This window comes from Dermochelys coriacea, chromosome 18, assembly GCF_009764565.3.
Source record: "Dermochelys coriacea isolate rDerCor1 chromosome 18, rDerCor1.pri.v4, whole genome shotgun sequence".
NCBI classification, from domain to species: domain Eukaryota; kingdom Metazoa; phylum Chordata; order Testudines; family Dermochelyidae; genus Dermochelys; species Dermochelys coriacea.
In genome coordinates, this window is record NC_050085.1 from 21,438,826 (window position 1) to 21,461,990 (window position 23,165).

Below are 23,165 nucleotides of genomic sequence, written 5' to 3' on the forward strand. Positions count from 1 at the left end.
TTGAGCAGGAGTCAGCTGATCATTTGCCTAACCAATGCCAGATAGGAGTGATCTGGCCTTGGGGCATCACAGCAGAAATACGTTTTAAGCCGGGATTTTAAAAAGGAGAAGACGTGATCCAGTTTTACTGGCACAAAATTTTACAGAATACAAATCTCAAAACTGGATTTGTGAGTACTCATGTCAGAAGTGCTTGGATGCTCATCCAGTCATGGAACAGAAACAATACCATATGGTTTTTCTGGTTAATTATAACTAACCAAGAAAGTTTATACATCAAGTGAATCAAGTCATCACAGAAAACTTTGCAAACAATCCACAGAGTTAAATAAAATCATACAAAAAATTGTTGAATGATTTTAAACTCCCCTCTCCTCTTCTCATCCCCAAAAAACACGTATTATATTGGGTGCCTATCATGCTTAACCAGTAACCATTTTATTTAGGATAGTTCTACAATTTTTTGGCTCAATAGTATTCTCCAAAACTCTTGTAGTTCTTTATATTTATAAGAACGTACGAACAGCCATACTGGGTCAGATCAATGGTCAATCTAGACCAGTGTCCTGTCTTCTAACAATGGCCCATGCCAGATGCCTCAGAGGGAATGAAGCAATTTATTGAGTGCTCCATCCCTTACTGCAGAGTAAAGAACAGCCCACAAGTGACATTTTCCCAAGGGGATGTTTTTGGGGAGCAGGAGGGAATATCTGGTTTTGAAATTGCTCCCTCCAAGACCTATTCTGTGAACTGGAGCCTCTTTCAGACTTGAATTTCGAAAGTTAATTTTACTTAAAGGGTTTTTTTCTGAGAGCCTTCTGAGGTCAGTGTTTCATTATTTTACTGTCATTGATCGTGAACACATAACTGTAGCATGCCTCACAACTAAAAAGTAATAATACATTCTTTTCCTATTACCAAGACAGCGGCTGTAGTGCTGAAAAGGCCTGCACTGGAGAATCTCTTTAAAATCAGAGGGATTAAAAAATATATTTGGAAATTGGTAATTGTGTAAATGCATAATAATTTAATAAAAACAGTGATGGAGTTAAACAAATGTTAAAACAATGAATGTCTAGAGCAGAGGTTCCCAAACTGTGGTACATGTACCATTGATGGTATGGTATGTGAGGTTGGCGCCCCATCCATTCTCTTCACAACAAGTTTTTAAGAAATGTGGTACATGAACCAATAGAATAGAGTTTGGAAACCGCTAGTCTACAGACATGTCTCCTAGAGATATGAAAGTTCTCATCAGAGTTCAAAATCAGCATGTGAAACTTGGCTGAGATTTTCAGCTCTAAACCCAGGGACACAACTCCCATTAATGTTTCTAAAAGTGTGGCTACTTCCCTTAGTTGGTTTTGGAAATCTCACCCTGTGGTACCTTGGGCGTGGAATCAAAACAGCTGTTCTTCACAGTAACGCAATGAGCTGTACAAATCTGAGGCCAAGAACTTATCAAAAAATATTAACAATAAAAGTAGGTAATCTTTTTAGCATAGTTAAAATTAAGCATTTTTAGTTATCAGTCTCCTTTCACATCCAATATTGCTGTCAGCTTAAGGACAGTGGAAAGATATTACTAAATGTGATATTATTTAGTGGCTCAGTCCCTGAACCAACTGAATGTTACTCTATTAGAATCTTAGTACAAGATCTCCAACTCCATTTGCTAGTTAAAGTATAAACCTACCCTAAATTGTACCAACCAAGTTCTAAAATCCTCTTGCAAATCTTCAGAAAGGCAGGATAGTGGTAAATCTGCTTAAAATTTCTGCTATCACTACAGATCCACCTAGCTGAACTTTCCAGCTCGCAGAACAAAAATTCTCTTCAAATTAGCAGATAAGAATAACAAAGAAAATTTTTGTGACTAGTTCTTCTACCATTCAGAACCTGAAATCCTCCTGGTTTTCTCCACCTGTGTTTTCTCTTGGCTTGGGGAAAGTTGAGTCTTAACCAAATCCAAATGGCATAAGAACAAAAGAGAAAACACAGTTTGTTGTGATGCTAACATTGATTCTTGAATTTAACAACAGTTTGACTTTCTAAACTATAATCCACTGATCCAAATGCATGTCTGAGCATTTTTTCTCATGAGGTACATAAAGAAAACAAACCTTTAGTTCCTTTTCTGGGCTCAGTGAACTCAAATATATGGATGCACTTGCTAAGAAAACACACCATGAGGCCACTCACTTTGAAATGTCCATCCTACATCCCCTGCTCAGGTGAAAGTACCACTGACTTCAACAAAGCAGCTCACACGGGTAAGAACTGCTCTTATGAATTAAGTGGGATAGATCTGCCCTACAACTCATGTTAAGAATCTGTTTTTTTTGAAGCTTTGTTATTCAATGAGTGTAGAGATGAGATTGTGTCTTCAAGGGCTAGAGCCCACAAAGGGGTGCACCCAGAGAGATCCATTGTTCCTTAACATGGTGCGAGTGTAAGGGTTTGCAATCAATTATATTATTCCGAAGATCCTGGACTGTTGGTCAGAGAGGAGCTGTTCTCTCATATCGAAAGTCCCCCAAAAAATTACATTAATTTTCACAAGACTTTACACTGCTGACAACATAGGATTTGCCTGATCAGATCCAGAAACCTGCCTCCAAGAATGGCCAATACCTAATGCCCAGGAAAAAGTGAAAATGCCACAGAATGCACTTGGAAAATGCAGTCTGCAGAAGAGAGGGTGAAAGGTCCTTCCACACACCTCTTGGGTCCAGCCTAAATCTCAGTAGTCACTGTGGAATTTTAAATATTAGAACTCTACTCAAAGCAGAGAATGTCAACAAGAGAAGGGTATGAAAGCTACATTCCCACAAGGCAGACAGAATATTTCTTTACCTGCTTAATTAAATTCCCCTCAACACACTTCAGGACACACTGAAATGCTATTGATTCCCTCGGGAGATGTCGTCTCCTTTGGGAATGTGGAGGAACAGTCAGATTTTGCACAAAAATCCTTTGCCATTCACTCATCTTGCTGCTTAGAAGGTCACCTCTTCCTCTAGGCATCTGCTACGGCAAATGTTCATCTAGAAAATAAAACTCGTTTCAGAAAAATGCATGCTCAGAACCTGTTATCTTAAAACTGGCATGAGAACACTCCAAAGCCTTTAAAAAAGCACAGATTTACTATCCAAATTATAAACTGATTTTAAAAAATGTTTTATTGGAATCTCCTCCACCCTCAAAGGCTCTGTGTTAACGCAACCCTCTTTCCCTTCCAGATGCAGAGAGCTGGGCATGACTCTCTGGAGCCAGTCAGCACAGCTGTGAGCAACTGCCAGAGGTCACTCAAGTGCACTGGGTGATGCTCCATTCCTTATGGGTTGAGCACTGATGGTTGAGGACTTGAGGGACAAGTTCAGTACAAACCCATGAGAGAATACCGAGGGAGGGTACAGAACAGGGCATTGTAGGAACAGTTGCCCACTAGTCTAGCATCAGAATCAACAGTTGAGATTCTGTGCTGCACCTCCTGGAGGCATGTCACAGAAGGTGCAACACGGGCCAGGGAGAACAAGACAGTTGTAAAATACCCATGGGATCCTGGGTTCCTCCAGAGATCAAAACAGCCAATGGAGTAAACGAGCAGCCACAGGGATGCGTTACTTTATGGGAGGATCCACTGTCCACAGCAGCATGTGCTACAGAGACTTCCCAGCATGCTCTCTGTGCTGGGGCTTGTGAGGGGGGCCAGCATGGGGCTACTTATAGTAGCCCTACACCATGTCAGTGCTGGAGGAAGACAGACTTTTCTAAGCCCTTTAGGACAGGCACTTTATCTTCCTTTGTGTTTGCATATCACCAAGCATAAAGTGTCAGCTGGAGTGAGCATTACCACAATATAAAACAACAAACAACAAAACACTGCTTCAGATCCGAAACACAACATGCTCACACTGTTTAAAGTAAAGCTGCCTTACTCCACTCAGGACAGGATTCTCCTGAATGTTCCACAGGCTAATAACATCCTCTGTTTTTAATGAAGAGTTTCTGAAGAGGGAAGACGAGGAATACCATAAGAGATGATCCTACAGTTATGGTAAAGAACTGGAATGCCAGCAGCCGGAGTTCAATTCCCAGTTCTACCACAGACTCCCTGCATGGCCTTGGGGAAGTCACTCAATTTCTCTGAGCCTTAATTCCCTATCTAGAAACAGGAATGATAACATTTCCCTACATCACTGGGGGACTGTGAGCATAAATGAATTGATGCCTGGCGGTCTGAGAGATTACAGAAATAGGGGCAATATAATTAGATAGATGAGAGATCACTTGGTGCAGTCCTCTTGCATGAGACCTGGTACCTTTGGTGGTAGTGCACTGGAGCGATAAGCAAGTTAGGACATGTCTGCACTTGGAGCGAGGGGTGTGATTCCCAGCTGGAGGAGACATTCTTGTGCTAGCTCTCATTGAACTAGTGCGCTGAAAACAGAATGTAGCTTTGGCAGTACAAGCTGCTGCACAAGCCCAGAGCATGTAGCTAGGCTCTCTGAGGGGCGCAGGCTTGTGATGGCCAGCCTGTCCCACGGATCGTACTGCTGCAGCTACATTCTACATCTCCGCGCACTAGCTCAATGAGAGCTAGCATGAGTATGTCTCCTCCAGCTGGGAATCACACCCCTCGCTCCAAGTGTAGATGTACTCTAACTTAGCTGTCAGAAGGCAGCATCCAGCGTTGCTGCTGGATGGCAACTCGCCTTATTACTAGAAATTCTGGGCAAAATTCTCATCTGCTTTCTGCACTCTGCTCTCCCTGCCTGTGACATCAAGGGGAGATCTATGCAGGTAGGAAGGATTGCTGTCCAAGGGCATGTCTGCACTTACCGGGGATTGATGCTGTGGCGATTGATGCACTGGGGGTCGATTTAGCAGGTCTAGTGAAGACCCGCTAAATTGACTGCGGATCACTCTCCTGTCAACTCCAGTACGACACCGGAAGGAGAAGAGTAGCGGATGTCAATGGGAGAGCGTTTCCCGTCGATGCCACATGTAGAAACCGCAGTCAGTCAACCTAAGCTACATCAACTCCAGCTACGTTGTGTAACTGAGGTCAACTTACCTCCATAGTGTAGACAAGGCCCAAGAGAATTGTTGCCAGCCATATGCACCTGAGAAGAGAATTGTACTTTCAGGAAAATCTCCATTCCAAACTTCCTCTTCTGGAAACTCTTTCGTGAAATGTAGATTCCTGGGACTATTTTTGGTTAATTTAACAAGAATTATTGTGAAGTTAGGCAGCTTTAAAGAAATTACAAGAACGTACCTTACAAGTACTTTGAAAGTCATCTGATTATCATGTGTTCAGGTGGGAATGGCATTACTGATATCGAAGTCTAGAAGATCAGACTGTCAAAAATAATAATAAATACATTTTATTTTTAAATTGCTTACCCCCCACGAGGGACTTGGGCCCCTGTACAACATAAAATGTCCAAAGTGGAAGTTTCCTGCAGGATTAAACATAATTTTAAAAGAATAATTAAGAGATTTTTCTGGGTGACTTACTCTTCCTGGAGACTGAGCTTTCTAAGAGTATAATTAATGTATGTCAACTTTAGATGTCAAAGCGTCCTGACTGAGCCCACAGAAACTGGATTGCTAAAATTTTGACTGCTATCATAGACATGAGCAATCCATGTTTAACACACTTGGCAGAAGGTGTGCTCTAGGTCCTTCATTCCACATAAGCCTTGCTTCCAGGAGCAATTTTATTCAGATTTCCCAAATCCCATCCAAATAGCTCAGGTAACAATGGTGAAAGCACTGGGGTAGACAGGCCAATAGTGACCACTGACATTTTAGTGACTGTGTTGCAGTATTGCCAACCTCAAGAATTTTTAAACCTCAGGAGTTTTTAAAAATAATAAATGTGGGGTGGGGGTGAGGATATTAAGCTTTCAGGGTTCGCATTTTCAAGCTTTATTCCACTACCATCAGGGCTAGAAACCTACTTTAAATAAAAATTGAAAGTTAGATTTTCATGTTATCACATAATCTAGGATCTGGGGCTTTCAGAAAAACATTGAATATTGCGAGGCTTGTGAAAAATTGTGACAGTTGGCAACCCTGGCTGTGTCATCTTTCTTTCAATATGGTTGAATGACACAGACATTAACAGGACAGCATCTAATCTGTCCTCGTCTTCCTACCACCACTGGAGCTGCACCAGAGCTCAACCAACAGTAGGAAAACGCAAGAAAATTGCCTATGCAGATGCAGCTAATAGCATCTATCACAACTTCTGTAATGAGAGTTGGAAACAGTTTGAGGCTGTCTACATTAATAGCTTGAACTGTTTTCAGTCCCAGATAAGGAGGACTCATTGTTGACCTCCATTGACATCAGTGGCACCACCCTCATGTTTAAAGTGAAGCACAGCTTTGCTTACCAGTTCTGAATCCCATGGGGTGCAACTCCCACACTCTCATGTTAATATTAAAGAGCCACCGTGAACCTAACTGGGAAAGAAAAAGCCTCACCTACTGGTGGGAAAAATCAGAGATGTGAGTCACAGGGGGTTCATTAAAGTATTGTCCTCAGTTTATCTCTCACTGCTTTGCATCATAGAAATGTAGATTGGAAGGGACCTTGAGAGATATCCACCCCAGCCCACTGTGCTGAGACAGGACCAAGTATTTGCAGACCATCCCTGACATATCTAACCTGTTCTTAAAAACATTCAGTGATGGGGATTCTACAACCTACCTTGGAAGCTTGTTCCAGAGCTTAACTACCCTGAGAGTTACAAAGTTTTTCCTAAAAAGAAAAGGAGTACTTGTGGCACACCTTAGAGACTAACAAATTTACTAGAGCATAAGCTTTTGTGAGCTACAGCTCACTTCATCGGATGCATTTGGTGGAAAAAACAGAGGAGAGATTTATATACACACACAGAGAACATGAAACAATGGGTTTATCATACACACTGTAAGGAAACTGATCACTTAAGATAAGCCATCACCAGCAGCAGGGGGGAGAAAGGAGGAAAACCTTTCATGGTGACAAGCAAGGTAGGCTAATTCCAGCAGTTAACAAGAATATCAGAGGAACAGTGGGGGGTGGGGTGGGGGGGAGAAATACCATGGGGAAATAGTTTTACTTTGTGTAATGACTCATCCATTCCCAGTCTCTATTCAAGCCTAAGTTAATTGTATCCAGTTTGCAAATTAATTCCAATTCAGCAGTCTCTCGTTGGAGTCTGTTTTTGAAGCTTTTTTGTTGAAGTATAGCCACTCTTAGGTCTGTAATCGAGTGACCAGAGAGATTGAAGTGTTCTCCAACTGCTTTTTGAATGTTATAATTCTTGACGTCTGATTTGTGTCCATTCATTCTTTTACGTAGAGACTGTCCAGTTTGGCCAATGTACATGGCAGAGGGACATTGCTGGCACATGATGGCATAGATCACATTGGTAGATGCGCAGGTGAATGAGCCTCTGATAGTGTGGCTGATGTGATTAGGCCCTATGATGGTATCCCTTGAATAGATATATGGACAGAGTTGGCAACGGGCTTTGTTGCAAGGATAGGTTCCTGGGTTAGTGGTTCTGTTGTGTGGTGTGTGGTTGTTGGTGAGAATTTGCTTCAGATTAGGGGGGCTGTCTGTAAGCAAGGACTGGCCTGTCTCCCAAGATCTGTGAGAGTGATGGGTCATCCTTCAGGATAGGTTGTAGATCCTTGATGATGCGTTGGAGAGGTTTTAGTTGGGGGCTGAAGGTGATGGCTAGTGGCGTTCTGTTATTTTCTTTGTTGGGCCTGTCCTGTAGTAGGTGACTTCCGGGTACTCTTCTGGCTCTGTCAATCTGTTTCTTCACTTCAGCAGGTGGGTACTGTAGTTGTAGGAATGCATGATAGAGATCTTGTAGGTGTTTGTCTCTGTCTGAGGGGTTGGAGCAAATGCGGTTATATCGTAGAGCTTGGCTGTAGACAATGGATCGAGTGGTATGATCTGGATGAAAGCTAGAGGCATGTAGGTAGGAATGGCGGTCTGTAGGTTTCCGATATAGGGTGGTGGTTATGTGACCATCGCTTATTAGCACCGTAGTGTCCAGGAAGTGGATCTCTTGTGTGGACTGGTCCAGGCTGAGGTTGATGGTGGGATGGAAATTGTTGAAATCCTGGTGGAATTCCTCAAGGGCTTCTTTTCCATGGGTCCAGATGATGAAGATGTCATCAATGTAGCGCAAGTAGAGTAGGGGCATTAGGGGACGAGAGCTGAGGAAGCGTTGTTCTAAGTCAACCATAAAAATGTTGGCATACTGTGGGGCCATGCGGGTACCCATCGCAGTGCCGCTGATTTGAAGGTATACATTGTCACCAAATGTGAAATAGTTATGGGTGAGGACAAAGTCACAAAGTTCAGCCACCAGGTTAGCCGTGACAGTATCGGGGATACTGTTCCTGACGGCTTGTAGTCCATCTTTGTGTGGAGTGTTGGTGTAGAGGCTTCTACATCCATAGTGGCCAGGATGGTGTTTTTAGGAAGATCACCAATGGACTGTAGTTTCCTCAGGAAGTCAGTGGTGTCTCGAAGATAGCTGGGAGTGCTGGTAACGAAGGGCCTAAGGAGGGAGTCTACATAGGCAGACAATCCTGCTGTCAGGGTACCAAAGCCTGAGATGATGGGGCGTCCAGGATTTCCAGGTTTATGGATCTTGGGTAGCAGATAGAATACTCCAGGTTGGGGTTCTAGGGGTGTGTCTGTGCGGATTTGTTCTTGTGCTTTTTCAGGGAGTTTCTTGAGCAAATGCTGTAGTTTCTTTTGGTAACCCTCAGTGGGATCAGAGGGTAATGGCTTGTAGAAAGTGGTGTTGGAGAGCTGCCTAATAGCCTCTTGTTCATACTCCGACCTATTCATGATGACGACAGCACCTCCTTTGTCAGCCTTTTTGATTATGATGTCAGAGTTGTTTCTGAGGCTGTGGATGGCACTGTGTTCTGCATGGCTGAGGTTATGGGGTAAGCGATGCTGCTTTTCCACAATTTCAGCTCGTGCACGTCGGCGGAAGCAGTCTATGTAGAAATCCAGGCTGCTGTTTCGACCTTTAGGAGGAGTCCACCCAGAATCCTTCTTTTTGTAGTGTTGGCAGGAAGGTCTCTGTGGGTTAATATGTTGGTCAGAGGTGTGTTGGAAATATTCCTTGAGTCTGAGACCTAACGCCACTAGCCATCACCTTCAGCCCCCAACTAAAACCTCTCCAACACATCATCAAGGATCTACAACCTATCCTGAAGGATGACCCATCACTCTCACAGATCTTGGGAGACAGGCCAGTCCTTGCTGACAGACAGCCCACCAACCTGAAGCAAATACTCACCAGCAACCACACAACAGAACCACTAACCCAGGAACCTATCCTTGCAACAAAGCCCGTTGCCAACTCTGTCCACATATCTATTCAGGGAATACCATCATAGGGCCTAATCACATCAGCCACACTATCAGAGGCTCATTCACCTGCGCATCTACCAATGTGATATATGCCATCATGTGCCAGCAATGCCCCTCTGCCATGTACATTGGCCAAACTGGACAGTCTCTACGTAAAAGAATGAATGGACACAAATCAGACGTCAAGAATTATAACATTCAAAAACCAGTTGGAGAACACTTCAATCTCTCTGGTCACTCGATTACAGACCTAAGAGTGCCTATCCTTCAACAAAAAAGCTTCAAAAACAGACTCCAACGAGAGACTGCTGAATTGGAATTAATTTGCAGACTGGATACAATTAACTTAGGCTTGAATAGACACTGGGAATGGATGAGTCATTACACAAAGTAAAACTATTTCCCCATGTTTCAGAGTAGCAGCCGTGTTAGTCTGTATTCGCAAAAAGAAAAGGAGGACTTGTGGCACCTTAGAGACTAACAAATTTATTAGAGCATAAGCTTTCGTGAACTATCGGATGCATCCGATGAAGTGAGCTGTAGCTCATGAAAGCTTATGCTCTAATAAATTTGTTAGTCTCTAAGGTGCCACAAGTCCTCCTTTTCTTTTAGCGAAGTTTTCTGAAGCTCAGCAAGCTGGGCACAAATGTTGGATCCACCCATATAGCTAGCCCTCTAGGTGGCTGTACCTCAACCATCACCCCCCAGGGTATCTGGACCGGGCCCTCCGGCCTCTTAGGGAATCTGAAACCAGCTGAGCTTGGTGTTTGTTTAGGAAAGTTTTCCCCCGCTCCTGCCCTGCCCGGTTGCTGCTGAGCCCCGGTGTCTTTAGTCCGGTGATGTATTGAGTAACCCCCGCCTGCTGCTCTTCAGTTACACCGGCTTCAATCCGGAGTCGGAAGGAGGCGAACCAGGCCTACAGGGCAGAGGCTGCATCCCCTGGGGCCTCCCGGGGCGGCCTGTGCCCGGGGAGGCCGCTGTTAAAGCAGCCCCGAGCTGGGGCCGGGAGGAGCGGCGGGATCCAGGGAGAGGAGCCGCGCCGGCACCGCGCGGAAACTGGAGAAACTGACACATTTACCTGCCACAATGTATCCATCGGCCATCTTCCCGGACTGCACCAACTGCCCCGGCCGGCGGGGGGGCGCCCCTCCACGGGCTCCCGCCAAGCCGCCTTCCCCTCTCTGCCTCCGCCAAGGCCGGGGCTCCCACCGCCGCCCCAGCCCCGCGCGGGAGGCCCGGATGGTTCGGCCCGGAGCTTGGCCGCAGGTTACTAGGGCGATGGGACGCCGCGGGGGGGCGGCTCCATCTCTGCTCCTGCTGCGGCCGGGAGGGAGCCGGGCAGCGCCGGGGTGAGCGGGGCACGGTGCAGCTGGCAGGGGGGCGGGCTCTGGGGCAGGGATGGGGGGGTCACAGTGCCTGGGGGGAGGCACTGGGACCCCAGGCAGGGAAGATGCAGGGGGGGAGGAGGGCGATGGGCACCAGCCGGGAGCAGGGGGCGGGCGGGGGGCTCTGGCTCCCCGGGCAGGGAAGATGCGGGGGGCTCTGGGTCCCCGGGCAGGGAAGATGCGGGGGGCTCTGGCTCCCCGGGCAGGGAAGATGCGGGGGGGGCGGGGGGCTCTGGCTCCCCGGGCAGGGAAGATGCGGGGGGGGCGGGGGGCTCTGGCTCCCCGGGCAGGGAAGATGCGGGGGGGGGGCGGGGGGCTCTGGCTCCCCGGGCAGGGAAGATGCGGGGGGGGCGGGGGGCTCTGGCTCCCCGGGCAGGGAAGATGCGGGGGGGGGCGGGGGGCTCTGGCTCCCCGGGCAGGGAAGATGCGGGGGGGGGCGGGGGGCTCTGGCTCCCCGGGCAGGGAAGATGCGGGGCGGGGAGATGGGCACCAGCCGGGAGCAGGCGGGTGGCTCTGGGTCGCCCGTTGGGGGGGGGGGGGAGGTTACGTGCGGGACTTGAGCGCTGCGGTAGGGGGCGCTGACCGCCTGCGGGGCCGGGGGCCTCCCTGTTCCGCTCTGTCGTAATCAAGAGGCGGCTCTCTCGGCACCCAATCAGCGCCGTCCTGGTCGTTCGTAATTTGCATGAGTATGAGCGGCAGGGCTAAGCAGCCAATGGGCGACCGGTGGGCGGAGTTTCTCCTGTGCTAGGGCTAAGATGGTCTAAACTAGAGGGAGCGGAGCCGCTGCCAGGTGCGGGGAGCCGCGGGCCGCGCGTGGAGGGGCGGGGCCGGATCACGGGGCACCGGCCCCGGGATGGGGGCGGAGGTAGCATCTTGGGGCCGGTACTGGCGTGCGGCGGTAGTGGAGGGTCGAGGGCCGGGACCCCGGGATGGGGGGGGAGTAGCAGCTTTGGGCCGGAGCACGTGGGGGTCGGTACCGGGGGGGCGGCGGTAGTGGGGGGCCGGTGCCCGGGGTGGGGCTGGGGCGCGGAGGGGTCTATTCTATTGTACTGGGAGTTGGGGGGCTGCTTATGATTCCCCCCCCAGCGCCAGCAGAGGCCGGGCAGGGTCTGGAGGGAGGAGGCGAGTGGGGCTGGCACAGCGGACCCGGCAGTGGGTCCTTCCCCCGGGCCCATCCTCTCCCCATAGAGCCTGGCCCAGCGCAGCTTTCCCGGGGCTGAGCGAGGGACGGGGGCGCGTGGATCCAGCCGGAGCTGGGAGCTGAGCCTGGCATTGCACCGTGCCCGAGCTGGGAGCTGAGCCTGGCATTGCACCGTGCCCGAGCTGGGAGCTGAGCCTGGCATTGCACCGTGCCCGAGCTGGGAGCTGAGCCTGGCATTGCACCGTGCCCGAGCTGGGAGCTGAGCCTGGCATTGCACCGTGCCCGAGCTGGGAGCTGAGCCTGGCATTGCACCGTGCCCGAGCTGGGAGCTGAGCCTGGCATTGCACCGTGCCCGAGCTGGGAGCTCTTCCGCCTCCGAGCCCAGCCTGATAGCTGAAGGTGCCCCAGGGCCCTGCACCTGCGTCCCGTAGGGTGGCAGGGCTCCTGTTTTCCCTTTACTGCCCTTGTAGGAGCTGGAAGTAATTTCTGATAAAGTGACACATTCATCTTCCCTTCTGAGGCTCCCCGGGCACAGGGGCTGGACTGGATGGCTTCCCGAGGTCCCTTCCAGCCCTGCATCTCTGTGATTTCTCTCCACCCCAGCCTCCAAAACAACACTGCTTCCCACACCTCCTTTGGTATCTCATCGCTTTTACCGTAGTTGGTTTTGTACCTGCTGATTTTTACCATGTGTGTGACCCTCAGTTGCTCATAGCTCTCAGATGTGTGTAATGCAGGAGGTGACACAGCAGTGTTGCCACAGACGTCAGTGACTATCTGTTTAGTTGCCTTCTTTTGCTCAGTGCTAGGTGGGCTTTTTATGATGAACCTTATTGTAACTCAAGCGCAGAAGGGGGCAGAGTTAAGGTTGCAGTAAAAATTATAACTCATTTTTATGACTGTGGAATTAAACACATATTCTTAATGCTGTGTTAATTTAAGTCTCTGTGTTAAATAATACAGATTTCAGATAGAATGCCATTCATTAATTAAGTCCACAGGTTCACCCAAGGTCTTAGGAATGGGTGATGCAGAAGCCAAACAATGTCACTGTGAATGGAGGGAAAATGTATTCTATGCCTGAACAGTTCTTTGAAGCTATTTATCGTGTGTGAGGCAGTTGTTTCTCTTACAAGGCAAAGGAAGGCTCTCAGGAAATTAAAACATGATGGGCCCTTTACCTGTTAGGGGAAATCAAATAACTGAGCAGCACGGGGGTCTGACACTTTGCCGGTACAACCGTTCCATAACAGTGAATGTTATTACTCTTGTTATTAAGTATTTGGATTATAGTGGCCCATCAAGGGTAAAGGCCCCATTGTGCTGGGCTCTGTGCAAACATGTAAAGAGAAGATCCCTGCCCTAAACAGTTTGCAGTATCAATGTTAGGCTGAAGAAGAGTTATCAGGAGTAATCTGTAATTCAGTCTTAAAAAAGTCAGAAATAGATGTAGTGAACAAATGTATACATCAAAAGATGTACATAAAAACTTTGGAGAGGGGGTGAAAGTAATCAAATAGATACAAAGTCTATTTATTTATTATTTATTATCTGTTGTTTACAGTTTTATACATTTCAGTGTAAGATATTGCTCCTGCTGTTTGCAGTCTGTTCTACAGGAGGCAGAGGAGCATCAAAGGATTCTGATTTCAATGTGGAACCTGTCACATTCAGGTCTGACTAGCGTGATTGGCTCAGTTTACTTGGGGCTTCTTCCTGTGGTTGAAATGATTCCAGAGTCTTTGCCATGCTGCCCCAGGCAGCTCACCCAGACACATTCATTTGACACCTAGTCAGCATTGAGAAGTAGAACCAGAAAGGTGCTCGGAATTCAACAAGGCTGGTTGGAAAAGGCTTAAATGAAAAAAAAATTGCTGTTATGGCTCCTAGATTCATAATTCCAAGGCCAGAAAGGATTATTGTGATCATCTAGTCTGAGCTGTATAACACAAGCCATAGACCTAAACCCTCAACCTCTCCTCTCTCCCCAAATATACTCTGGTGGTTGCTGCTTCTCTGTATTTTGGCTTTCAGTTAAGAGCTAAGCTACGAGACTCTATTCTTCCAGAGAAACTTTAGTTTTGTTTTTGTTTCTTTTAAAGAAAAGAAATACCTTTATTTTCTCTTCTTATTGACTGATTAGCAAGACTTTGCTGTGATCACACCTATGGTAGGTGGAGTGTGTATAGTACGTAAACTGCATGTCCCCTAGTCCGGGTATAAATTCCCCTTGTAGCAGGGAAAGGCTCTAACAATGGGGATGCAACAGGATGCTACACTGCTAAAAATAGCAGTGTAGGTGGTGAAGGGCTGCTTGGGGAATAAAGAAATGCCCATATGGCTTTCTGCTCGCCCAAGCATTGCCTCCGACAGCTACGCAGCTATTTTCAGCAGTGCAGTGTCCCACTGCCTTCCTGCCACTGGTACCTTTCTCTGCCTCAAGGAGATGCTGGAGCCCTTCCCCACCATTGGGAAAGGCTCTGGCGGGGAAAGACTCTGGGGACCTGGAACCGTTCACTGACTGTAGCTACACACCGGAGTGTGAACTACAGCTTGCTTTTCATTGCGACTTGTCGCTACGCATATCCTACCTGCTGCCGCCCATGGCATGCAGTGTAGACATAGGCCTGATGTAAGGAATCTCACTGTGTTTGAATTAATTGAAATAAGGCTGCTCCTCTCTTGCCCTGTTTCTTGTTTTGCAAGGCAGTTCCCCTGCCCCCTTCTTGTTTTGTGGCCTTCAGTGATACTTTGCAGGAGCATTGTAATTCCCTGTTGAAATTGGCCAGGGCATGGGCGGCTGGTGACCCGGCCATTGTGGGAGGCTAGCCCCCGGCCCCTCCCCTTCTGCCTGAGGCTCCTCCTCTCCCCAGCTGCCCCCCTCCCCAAAGGAGCCCAGAGCACCCCCACCGCAGCAGCCCCGGAGCTCTGGGTGATGCGGTCCGAGTGCTGAGCAGCCATCTCGGCCCGAGCGCCAACTGCCCTGAGTCCCCATGGCGAGCCAGCCAGCCCCAGCCAGGGCAGAGCACCGGGAGCTGCAGGAGGGGGAGGGTGGGCGGGCGGGCCACACCTGGCTGTTTGGGGAGGCACTGCCTTCCCCATCCTATGATATCTGCCGCCCATGGGTTTGGGGCATGACTCTGCTGGTAGAGAGGGTCCTGAGCAAGCACAGCTCTGCTTGGCTGAGTGATTTTTAGTGACCGCACTGGAGAAGTGAAGCCTTTAACGCACAGAAGTGCAACCTAAGCAATGGCAGTGCCAGTCTCTCCCATGCTGCCCTGACAGTCTGTCTCAACCCTGATGCATGAGGATCGCCTCTAACGGGGAAGAATTTCATTCACCGTGCCCAGGAGCTGATTCCCTTTTAGTGGAAGAAGTGCTAGTTTGAACTAGAGCGAACAATAATGTTTGTTTTTTCTCCCTGTAAAGTGTAAGGTTGATCTGCCAAGGATGATTTCTGAATAAAGAAGCTGTTCCTTCTGGGACTGAGGCACAACTGCCAGGATGTGGGCTGGCATGAACCCGCTGATCTCACAGAGGATGCATGAGATCTTTTGATATTCTTAGATATGGAGCTTGGCAGCCTCTTCTGTCAGTTTAATTTTATTCAGCTGCTAAACTGTTGTCGCCACATGTACAAAATCTGGGATAAGACAGAATAGGTTAAGTGCGGTTCTGCATGAAGACTTCTGGATTGTGAACCAGAATCCTGGTGTGTTTTTTGGTTTTTTTTTTTTCATGATTCTTCACTCACATTCTTCACTCAAGGCTGGATTTGACCCAGTAAACTACAGGTAAAAGTCTTTGTATCCTATTTCATCAATCCCTGGAATCCTCCCACCCTAGATTGTAATTATCTATGGTAGTGAAAACATACTAATTATTGAAACATTTTAAATACAGGTGTAGAAAATATCAGGCAAATTTTATCCTTTTATTTTACTGAAAATGTGCGGAAGAGTGACTCCAAGCTAATATAGCTGCAGGCAGACTGTGCTCTCGCATTTCTGTAGCCATATCTTGTTCAGGGCTAGTGATCATTCGTCACGCTCCCACTGTTTACAATGTGTGGAGTGAGAAGAAGTAGAATATATTGGCTTTATAAAAATAATAAATAAACCAATGTTTGGGAATTTCTTCATGCGATTAGAGGAATTTATTTATTGCTGTAAGCATTATTCCTTCTGTTGCACAATTTGATTAAATATTACTGACTCTTCTAGAAGTTTAGACATAAGTCTGTGTCCTTATGCCAGGTATTTGATTGCGTATGTTTGTAGTGACATTGTGTCCATATTAGATCACCAGGAACAGTAATTCACATTAATTTTGTGGCTGATACAGTAATTGGATTCAATTTTTAAGAAATACATTATGCCAACTTTCAGAGTAGCAGCCGTGTTAGTCTGTATTCGCAAAAAGAAAAGGAGTACTTGTGGCTGTAGCTCACGAAAGCTTGTGCTCAAATTTGTTAGTCTCTAAGGTGCCACATGTCCTCCTTTTCATTATGCCAACTGTTTGCCTTTAACTTCTGGCCCTAAGATCTTTGCTACGCCTCACTTCTTGGCTATAAACCTTCTTATCAAACCGAGGTGGCTACTTATATTTCTGTAAATAGATTAAAAAGCAATCTCTAGTATTTAAAAAAGCTGATTTGGTCCGGAGTGCATGTGTCAAAGATGAATGTTGGATTTTTCTAATCCTAAAACCCACTTTCTTATGAGTAATGACCAACAGAATTTAAAGGGACCCCATCAACTTGAAGTCTTCTAGGCTTAAAAAAAAAAAAAAAAGTGGGATGGCAGGAATTAAAATAATTTGCAGACGAACACCATATATACAAATATATACACCTTCTCTGAGTGTAGCTGTGCAGACTTGTAGAGTATTTTACCATTTTATTGTGTCAGAAAAAATAAGCATCTCTTGCTTCATTTTGTCAGTTGTATTCATAATGCTTTGCAGCATCTTACAGCAACACATTTTATTTTAAAAAGAGAATACATTTGAAGAATTACATCTTCCTCTGAGTCCTCCTATTAATTTTTATTTTCTTTTAAATTGTTTTCTCCCTTTTTTCTGTATCAAAGGTCTGTATAAACAAAAGGAAGACAGACTGGCTAATTATACAGTAGAACTAACTAGACACAAATTGCTCTTAAATGTACAGAGCAAACAAATGGGGGTGGGGGGGAATTGTGTGTACATATACATATTTTTTCCTCTAAACTCTTTTGCTTGTGTTACTTTTAGCAATAGGAGGTAAAAAAAAAATTTCAGATGCAGGTAATTTTTTTGAGTTGAGGGTATTCCCTCAAATTATATTGTCCCGTGTGAGATTTGAATCCACTGTTCAGAAATATGCTTCAGGCCTCAGTTGTACCTTTGAATCTAGTCTCATCTTCCTCTCCTCCCCTGTTTATAGCAGGGTGGATCAATTTGGCAATTAGAATGAGTATCCAATTAGATATGATTATTAAAGCGTGTCATGTATGTTTCATGATGCAGTTACCCTGTATGGTATGACTGCCTTGTTGTGTCACTCGGTGTTCTTTGCTGTTAAACCAGGAGCTTCATTTCAACAAATATAAGAATATAAGAATGGCCATACTGGGTCAGACCAAAGGTCCATCCAGCCCAGTATCCTGTCTACCGACAGTGGCCAATTTCAGGTGCCCTAGAGGGAATGAACAGAATAGGTAATAATCTAGTGATCTCTTTCCTGCCATCCGTCTCCACACTCTGACAAACAGAGGCAAGGGACGCCATGAAATAGAACTATCCCACTGGCGTGTTACATGGGACTTAAAAACCTCACATAAATATTTCAAAAACAGGCAGCGTCCTTCAAGGAAAGTAAGATTAGTAATGTCTTTAAAAAAAAATATAGTGTGGGTCGTCATCAAATGTAACACGCAAGAACGACGTGTGTGGGTGGTTGTTAGGTTTTTTTTGGAAAGACCTTGCCAGACTGATGGGTTTCCTCTTCTTGTAATAAAAATATTTGGTCCTTGTAGTAGACTATTATCTCTCTAGCAACCACTTGGGGAGAGGGCGGGCACTGCTCCTGTGTCAGCATCCAGGGCACAGCGCTCCAGCTTTGCTGTCAAGGCATCACCCCCTCTCCCTTGCTGGGGGAAGTGGAGATTAAAGTAGTCCACACAAAAAGTCCATGTGCTTCCACAGCCCACGAAAGTGGAGTCCTAGACCTCTGGGTAGCCATAAAATAAAGAAGAGGAGATCCTCATTGAGCAAAGATTCTCCCTTTTAAGGACCTACCCATCTCCAAGCAGGAGAAGCCGCACAGGTGTGTAGGGTTGAGGCTAAGTGTGCCCAGAGGAATTCTTTAACCGTTTCCTGACTGGGTTGGGGATCTGCCCCACCACACTCCTTTTTGGGTTACGATCACAGGAGCCAGGGGATTCTTAGGAAGCACAAGAATCGATGCCTCTGGGCGAGGTCTGAATGTGCTGCTGGCTCTCCCCTCACTTCCACGCATAAACTGACTTCTCCATTGTTCCTACCCTAGTAGGGAACAAATAATCAAGATTGTTGATTATTTGCATTGTATAGCACCTAGGAACTCCATTCAGGGATCACAGCCTCATTGTGCCCGGCCCTGTACAGACATGTAACAAGGAAGACAGCCCCGTCCCAAAGAGCTCACTGTCTCTTTAATTCTTCTTAAACATTTGTGACTGTTTGTATTTTTAAAAGAATCAAGTGAGCATTTCATACTATCCTCTTCTTGGAGGATCGGAGTTGCCTCAGTTCCAAGGAAAAGGAAGGCAGTTGATCAGGAATGTGATCATTCCATTTTGTCTTGTTATTAACAGAACATGGGTCAGAGAAACCAATAATACATCGACTTATTCCTTTGCTAACTGATTCAGAAGCCTAGATAGTTGTTTTTATAATTTAATGTATGTGTAAGAAAGAAACTCCTGAACTTTACAATTTGGTATGAACATTTCTGATGTTGCTACATTAGTTTTTGTATATACATGTAAATATGTGGACAGACTTTACCAGCTTTTTCCATCAGCTGATAGTGATTACTCAACCGCCTGAAGTACAGATACAGAGATTCTATGAAGAACCTGTATTGGGAGCTGGATCCCTTGAAAGTTCCAGGTATTCTACCCACAGTGGTTAAGTTTTCTGTGTCCACAGCACTCGTTCTCATGAGGTGTTTTTCTCGTGGTGGTTGTCTCCTGTCATTCTAAAGAAGGCAGGTTAAATTTTCAAAAATGCCTGAGTCCTTTTGAAACTCAATGAGCTTAGGGCTTGGCTACGCTTGTGAGTTACAACACAATAAAGGAGCCCCGCATGTACTAGTTCACTACCTGTCCACACTGCATGTAGAGCGCTCTGACTCTGTGGCTAGAGCGCTCCTGGTGATCCACTTCGGTGAGTGGAATAATGTTTGCTGCGCCCTTGCTGGGGCGCCGCAGCGCCAATGTGAACTAGTTGTTGCTTTCCTGCACTCTGATCAGCCTCCAGAAATGTCCCATAATCCCCTTAAGTCAAGCGGCCACTCTTGTCATTGTTTGGAATCGGCTGGGGAATGCGGATATGCCCTTTGGAAGCTCCGTTTCTGACAGCCGGCTGCTTATCAGCTCCAAGACAAAGCAACCATTAGTGTGGAATGCTGTATGTGAGAGAGGGGGCGGGGTGGGGGACAAGGGAGATCTGCTGCTTTCTGTACTTACAAGACAGCATGCTGACATGCTCTCAGCCCCCCAAAAACACAACACACTCCCTGTCACACTCCACCCCACCTCCATTTGAAAAGCACGTTGCAGCCACTTGCATGCTGGGATAGCTACCCATACTGCACCGCTCCCAATGCCACTGCAAGTGCCACAAATGTGGCCACGCCAGTGTGCTTGAAGCTGTCAGTGTGAACAGATTGCAGCGCTTTCCCTACTGCGCTCTCCCAAGGCTGGTTTAACTCAGAGCGCTCTACATCTGCAAGTGTAGCCATGCCCCTAGACTCTTTAGTCACCGGTTGCTCTTGAAGATGTTACTGTGCATCACCTTCCCCAAGCATCACAAAAAGCCTTTGTGTTATATGGGCGGGAAAGATATGGAAGTCCACAGAAAACTTCTTCCTGTAACATCCCTTTCCCATGACAGATTATTTTCCATCAGAGTACAGAAAAAGGAACAGCTGTTCGACACATTCAACTTGATCTGTGGGCAAACTTTGATTACATGCAGAATGGATGATTCTTTATGGCTGCTGGAAGAGATTATACTTTTTCAGATTACTGAGAACACCTCCTGAAAATTTAAAAATACGTATTTTTTTTAAACTTTGGCCACCTGGGTGTCCCTTTCAAATGTGTAAGTCTTGGAAAATGTCTGTTTTCTTAGACTGGGCAAACTTGCTGTGTGGCGGTATATTTCAGTTGTTCTTTCCAATATCTTGTTCAATGTAGTAGATTATCCTATAGCAGACAGTTTGTAAGACCATGTTCAAAATACTGGGTGCACAGGGTCTCTGAAAATCATGATCCAGGTGACACTGTGAATCCAGCATTGTAGGTTAATTTTAAAAATGTTGCTCTAACTGGCTTTCCATCATTACTGATCAAGTCAATAGCAAAGGCTGCCCTAGAACCCTGGAGTTCCACGCCCCATATTCAGCTCAATAGACCATGATGCCGCTGTGTGATATTTTTTTTTTAAGGTTGAAATAGTTTTTAACCTCATTAGTTTCACTAGTTAGGAAATATTGGCAAATATTAGAATATCTGAAATGAAGTGATTAACTTCTGACAGGGTTTTTATCCTGGTAAAAAGCAAACTGTGCAAAACCCCCAAACCTTGCTGTTTGTTTAATGGAATGTGTTGTATGAAGTGAAGTAAATTGGTGGTGGAAATGGTGCTGCCTTATGGAAAATCAATACACGTTGTGCCATATTTTGGAGGGTGAATGGACAAGTCCTATTTTCTGACATATTCCCTAATGTAGATTAGAACTGCTTTGAAAAGATGAGGTCCCTGTTCAATTCAGCAGGCAGCTGTCGGCATTTAAAACACATTAAAAACAATCCAGAAAGATAAACTGACAAAATAAGTGTGTTTAATTCTACATCTCTTACTAGGGAAGGTGTTTTCAGTACAAGTCGGCTAAAGGAGGAAAACTTTATTTCCGAGAGAGAGAGAGAGAGAGAGAGAGAGAGAGAGAGATTTTACAGCTTAGCATGAGAGAGAATTGGAATACTGTAAAAGAGTACAGTGTCTGAGGGTGTGAGCATTTTGGATGGATGTTGTCCCAAAGCGACAGGAGCCTGGTGACTGAATAAAGAAATACTTGGGTCTCTGTGAACCAAGTGAAAGATGTGTAGCCAGGGAAGGACACTGTCTTCAGTAGAACAAATTGAATGTTCATTTATTTGAATATGTTTAAAATTAGTGGAATTATTCTCCTTCAAAGAGGCTGGTATTGATTAGTAGTATAGTCAATTGATTTAACTATACTTGTGATTCATTATTAAGTATGTTCAAGAGACCAACTTACTGAGTTTAGCCAAATTTATTTGCTAAAGACATAAAAGTACAATACAAAAAAGACATACATACCCTCCTTCCAAAAAGCAATTCTTGTCTCACAGCATGTTCACCTTCCACAGAAGGTGTGCATCAAAGGTGTGCCATCAAACCTACTTCTATTTATGTTGTCATTATTTACAAGCTAAAAGTCCCTATGCATCTCTTAAAATTTAAGTTTAACCCACTGGTTTGTGCCATCTTTGTCCTTGGTGCCTCCCTCTAGTTTCCCATATCTTGTTTTGTCTGCTAGATTCCAAGTGCTGATGATCCATGAAAGTATTCCTTAACTGTACTTGGCACAAAGTATTCATATATCTTCGCTTTGACAAGTTTCTAATGCCAAAGCTGGCTTTAACTTTGCAAAGTGTTTTGGGATACTTGATGTGGGTGAACAGAATATATTCCGTTAACATAACTTCCCAACACCCATATATATAATGTATATTATATTAATACCATGCAAGTAAAAGCTATTAATGTGATGTATGCGCTGCCAAATGTGTATCTGCAACACTGGCATGGTATCTTGCTGTAAGGCAGTATAAGAATGACATTATTAAGCATTTCTATGCTGCACCTTACCAAACATAGCATAGGATATTGCTAGTCTAGTCAAACCAACTGGCTGAGATATTGGGAAAGAAAATGGAGCCAATGCAGACAATAAGGGTGGGGATGGAAATGGAGCCCTTTCTGCTGCTCTTCCAGTTACGTTGCCTCCACAACCCCAGCATCCCCGTAAGACCACCTCCTGCAGTGCTAATCCCAGTAGTGGGGCCTAGATCCCTGAAATGAGGGATTTAATGTGTACACGTACAGTGATTCTCATGGAGCTGTACCAAGTGCCACGGGGGAGAGGTGACGGTTCTTTACCACTCAGAGGATCATCCAAGTGGAAGGGCAGCTGTTTATTTAACTGACCGGAGCAGGGTAATAGGGTGGCAGATTATAGGACCCTGCAAGGTTCGTCTGTTGTCAAGTGCTTGGACCCTGCACAGAGAGACGGAGGAATTGTGATAAATCATGTTAGCCCGTGGCTCTTAACAGAGTGTGGCGTTTGTCTCAGGCAGAGGGGAGTGTGGGCTAAGATGCTGGAGGGTTCTGCAGCAAACACTACAGATGGGCAAGATGGGGAAGGACTCGTAGGCTGATCCTAGTCTTTATGGTTAACAAGGCAAATCAGAGGAGGAGGTGGTAAGTGGGGGTTTTTATTATTTCCATTATATGTATCTCTGGGAACTCCTCTGGCTTTCGGATGCATGGGGCTCGGCTGAATCTGAGGGTTGACTAATGCTCTCCGTATACAGTGCAAGTGTAAATGGAGTCTGGCCATCTTCCACCTGGTGTTTGAATGGCTTTTGGAGAGCCTGCTGCTGCTGTTCATGCACACAAATGGCTCATTATCTGCCAAAAAGCAAACTGAGGGTAAGGTTTCTTGATGCAGGTTATTCCTTGGCATGCTCATATAGTACTTGGAAAAATATTGTCTCAAGAAGAAAAAACTGACCATCTCTGCTGCATCTTCCATTAAGGCTTCTTCTCTTGGGCTGACCCTGAGCTTGCTGTTTAAGAGGAGTGTGATGGATATTCTTTTGCCCTAGACACTGCATGAATCAGCATCTTCGGGCATGAACCTTGGATGGAGCAGGTGTCAGGAATTTATGTTA

The 23,165-nt window shown here is 45.9% G+C and overlaps 2 protein-coding genes across 20 annotated transcripts in view; one reads left to right on the plus strand and one right to left on the minus strand.

Annotated features, from left to right (window-relative positions):
• The window catches only part of NPHP4 (nephrocystin 4), a 107,337-nt gene extending 96,713 nt beyond the window's left edge, over positions 1–10,624 (minus strand). For 5 of the 11 annotated variants that reach the window (XM_043500052.1, XM_043500051.1, XM_038377066.2 and 2 more), the window contains exons 1-3: positions 10,490–10,624; positions 5,285–5,367; positions 2,857–3,047 (exon numbers count right to left, since the gene is read on the minus strand). In XM_043500052.1, coding sequence (XP_043355987.1) covers positions 2,857–3,027 — 171 coding nt within the window. In that variant the 5' untranslated portion in view covers positions 3,028–3,047; positions 5,285–5,367; positions 10,490–10,624. Of the gene's footprint in view, positions 1–2,856; positions 3,048–5,080; positions 5,130–5,284; positions 5,368–5,412; positions 5,469–10,489 lie in introns of all 11 variants that reach the window. The other 6 variants (XM_038377069.2, XM_043500055.1, XM_043500053.1 and 3 more) reach the window with 3 other exon arrangements.
• A 32-nt stretch (positions 10,625–10,656) lies between these two features.
• KCNAB2 (potassium voltage-gated channel subfamily A regulatory beta subunit 2) overlaps positions 10,657–23,165 on the plus strand; it is a 109,226-nt gene continuing 96,717 nt past the window's right edge. For 2 of the 9 annotated variants that reach the window (XM_038377076.2, XM_038377083.2), the window contains exon 1: positions 10,657–10,760. The gene's annotated coding sequence lies outside the window, so the exon portion shown is untranslated. Of the gene's footprint in view, positions 10,761–11,358; positions 11,587–11,744; positions 11,766–15,076; positions 15,732–23,165 lie in introns of those variants that run through there. The other 7 variants (XM_038377078.2, XM_043500063.1, XM_038377082.2 and 4 more) reach the window with 6 other exon arrangements.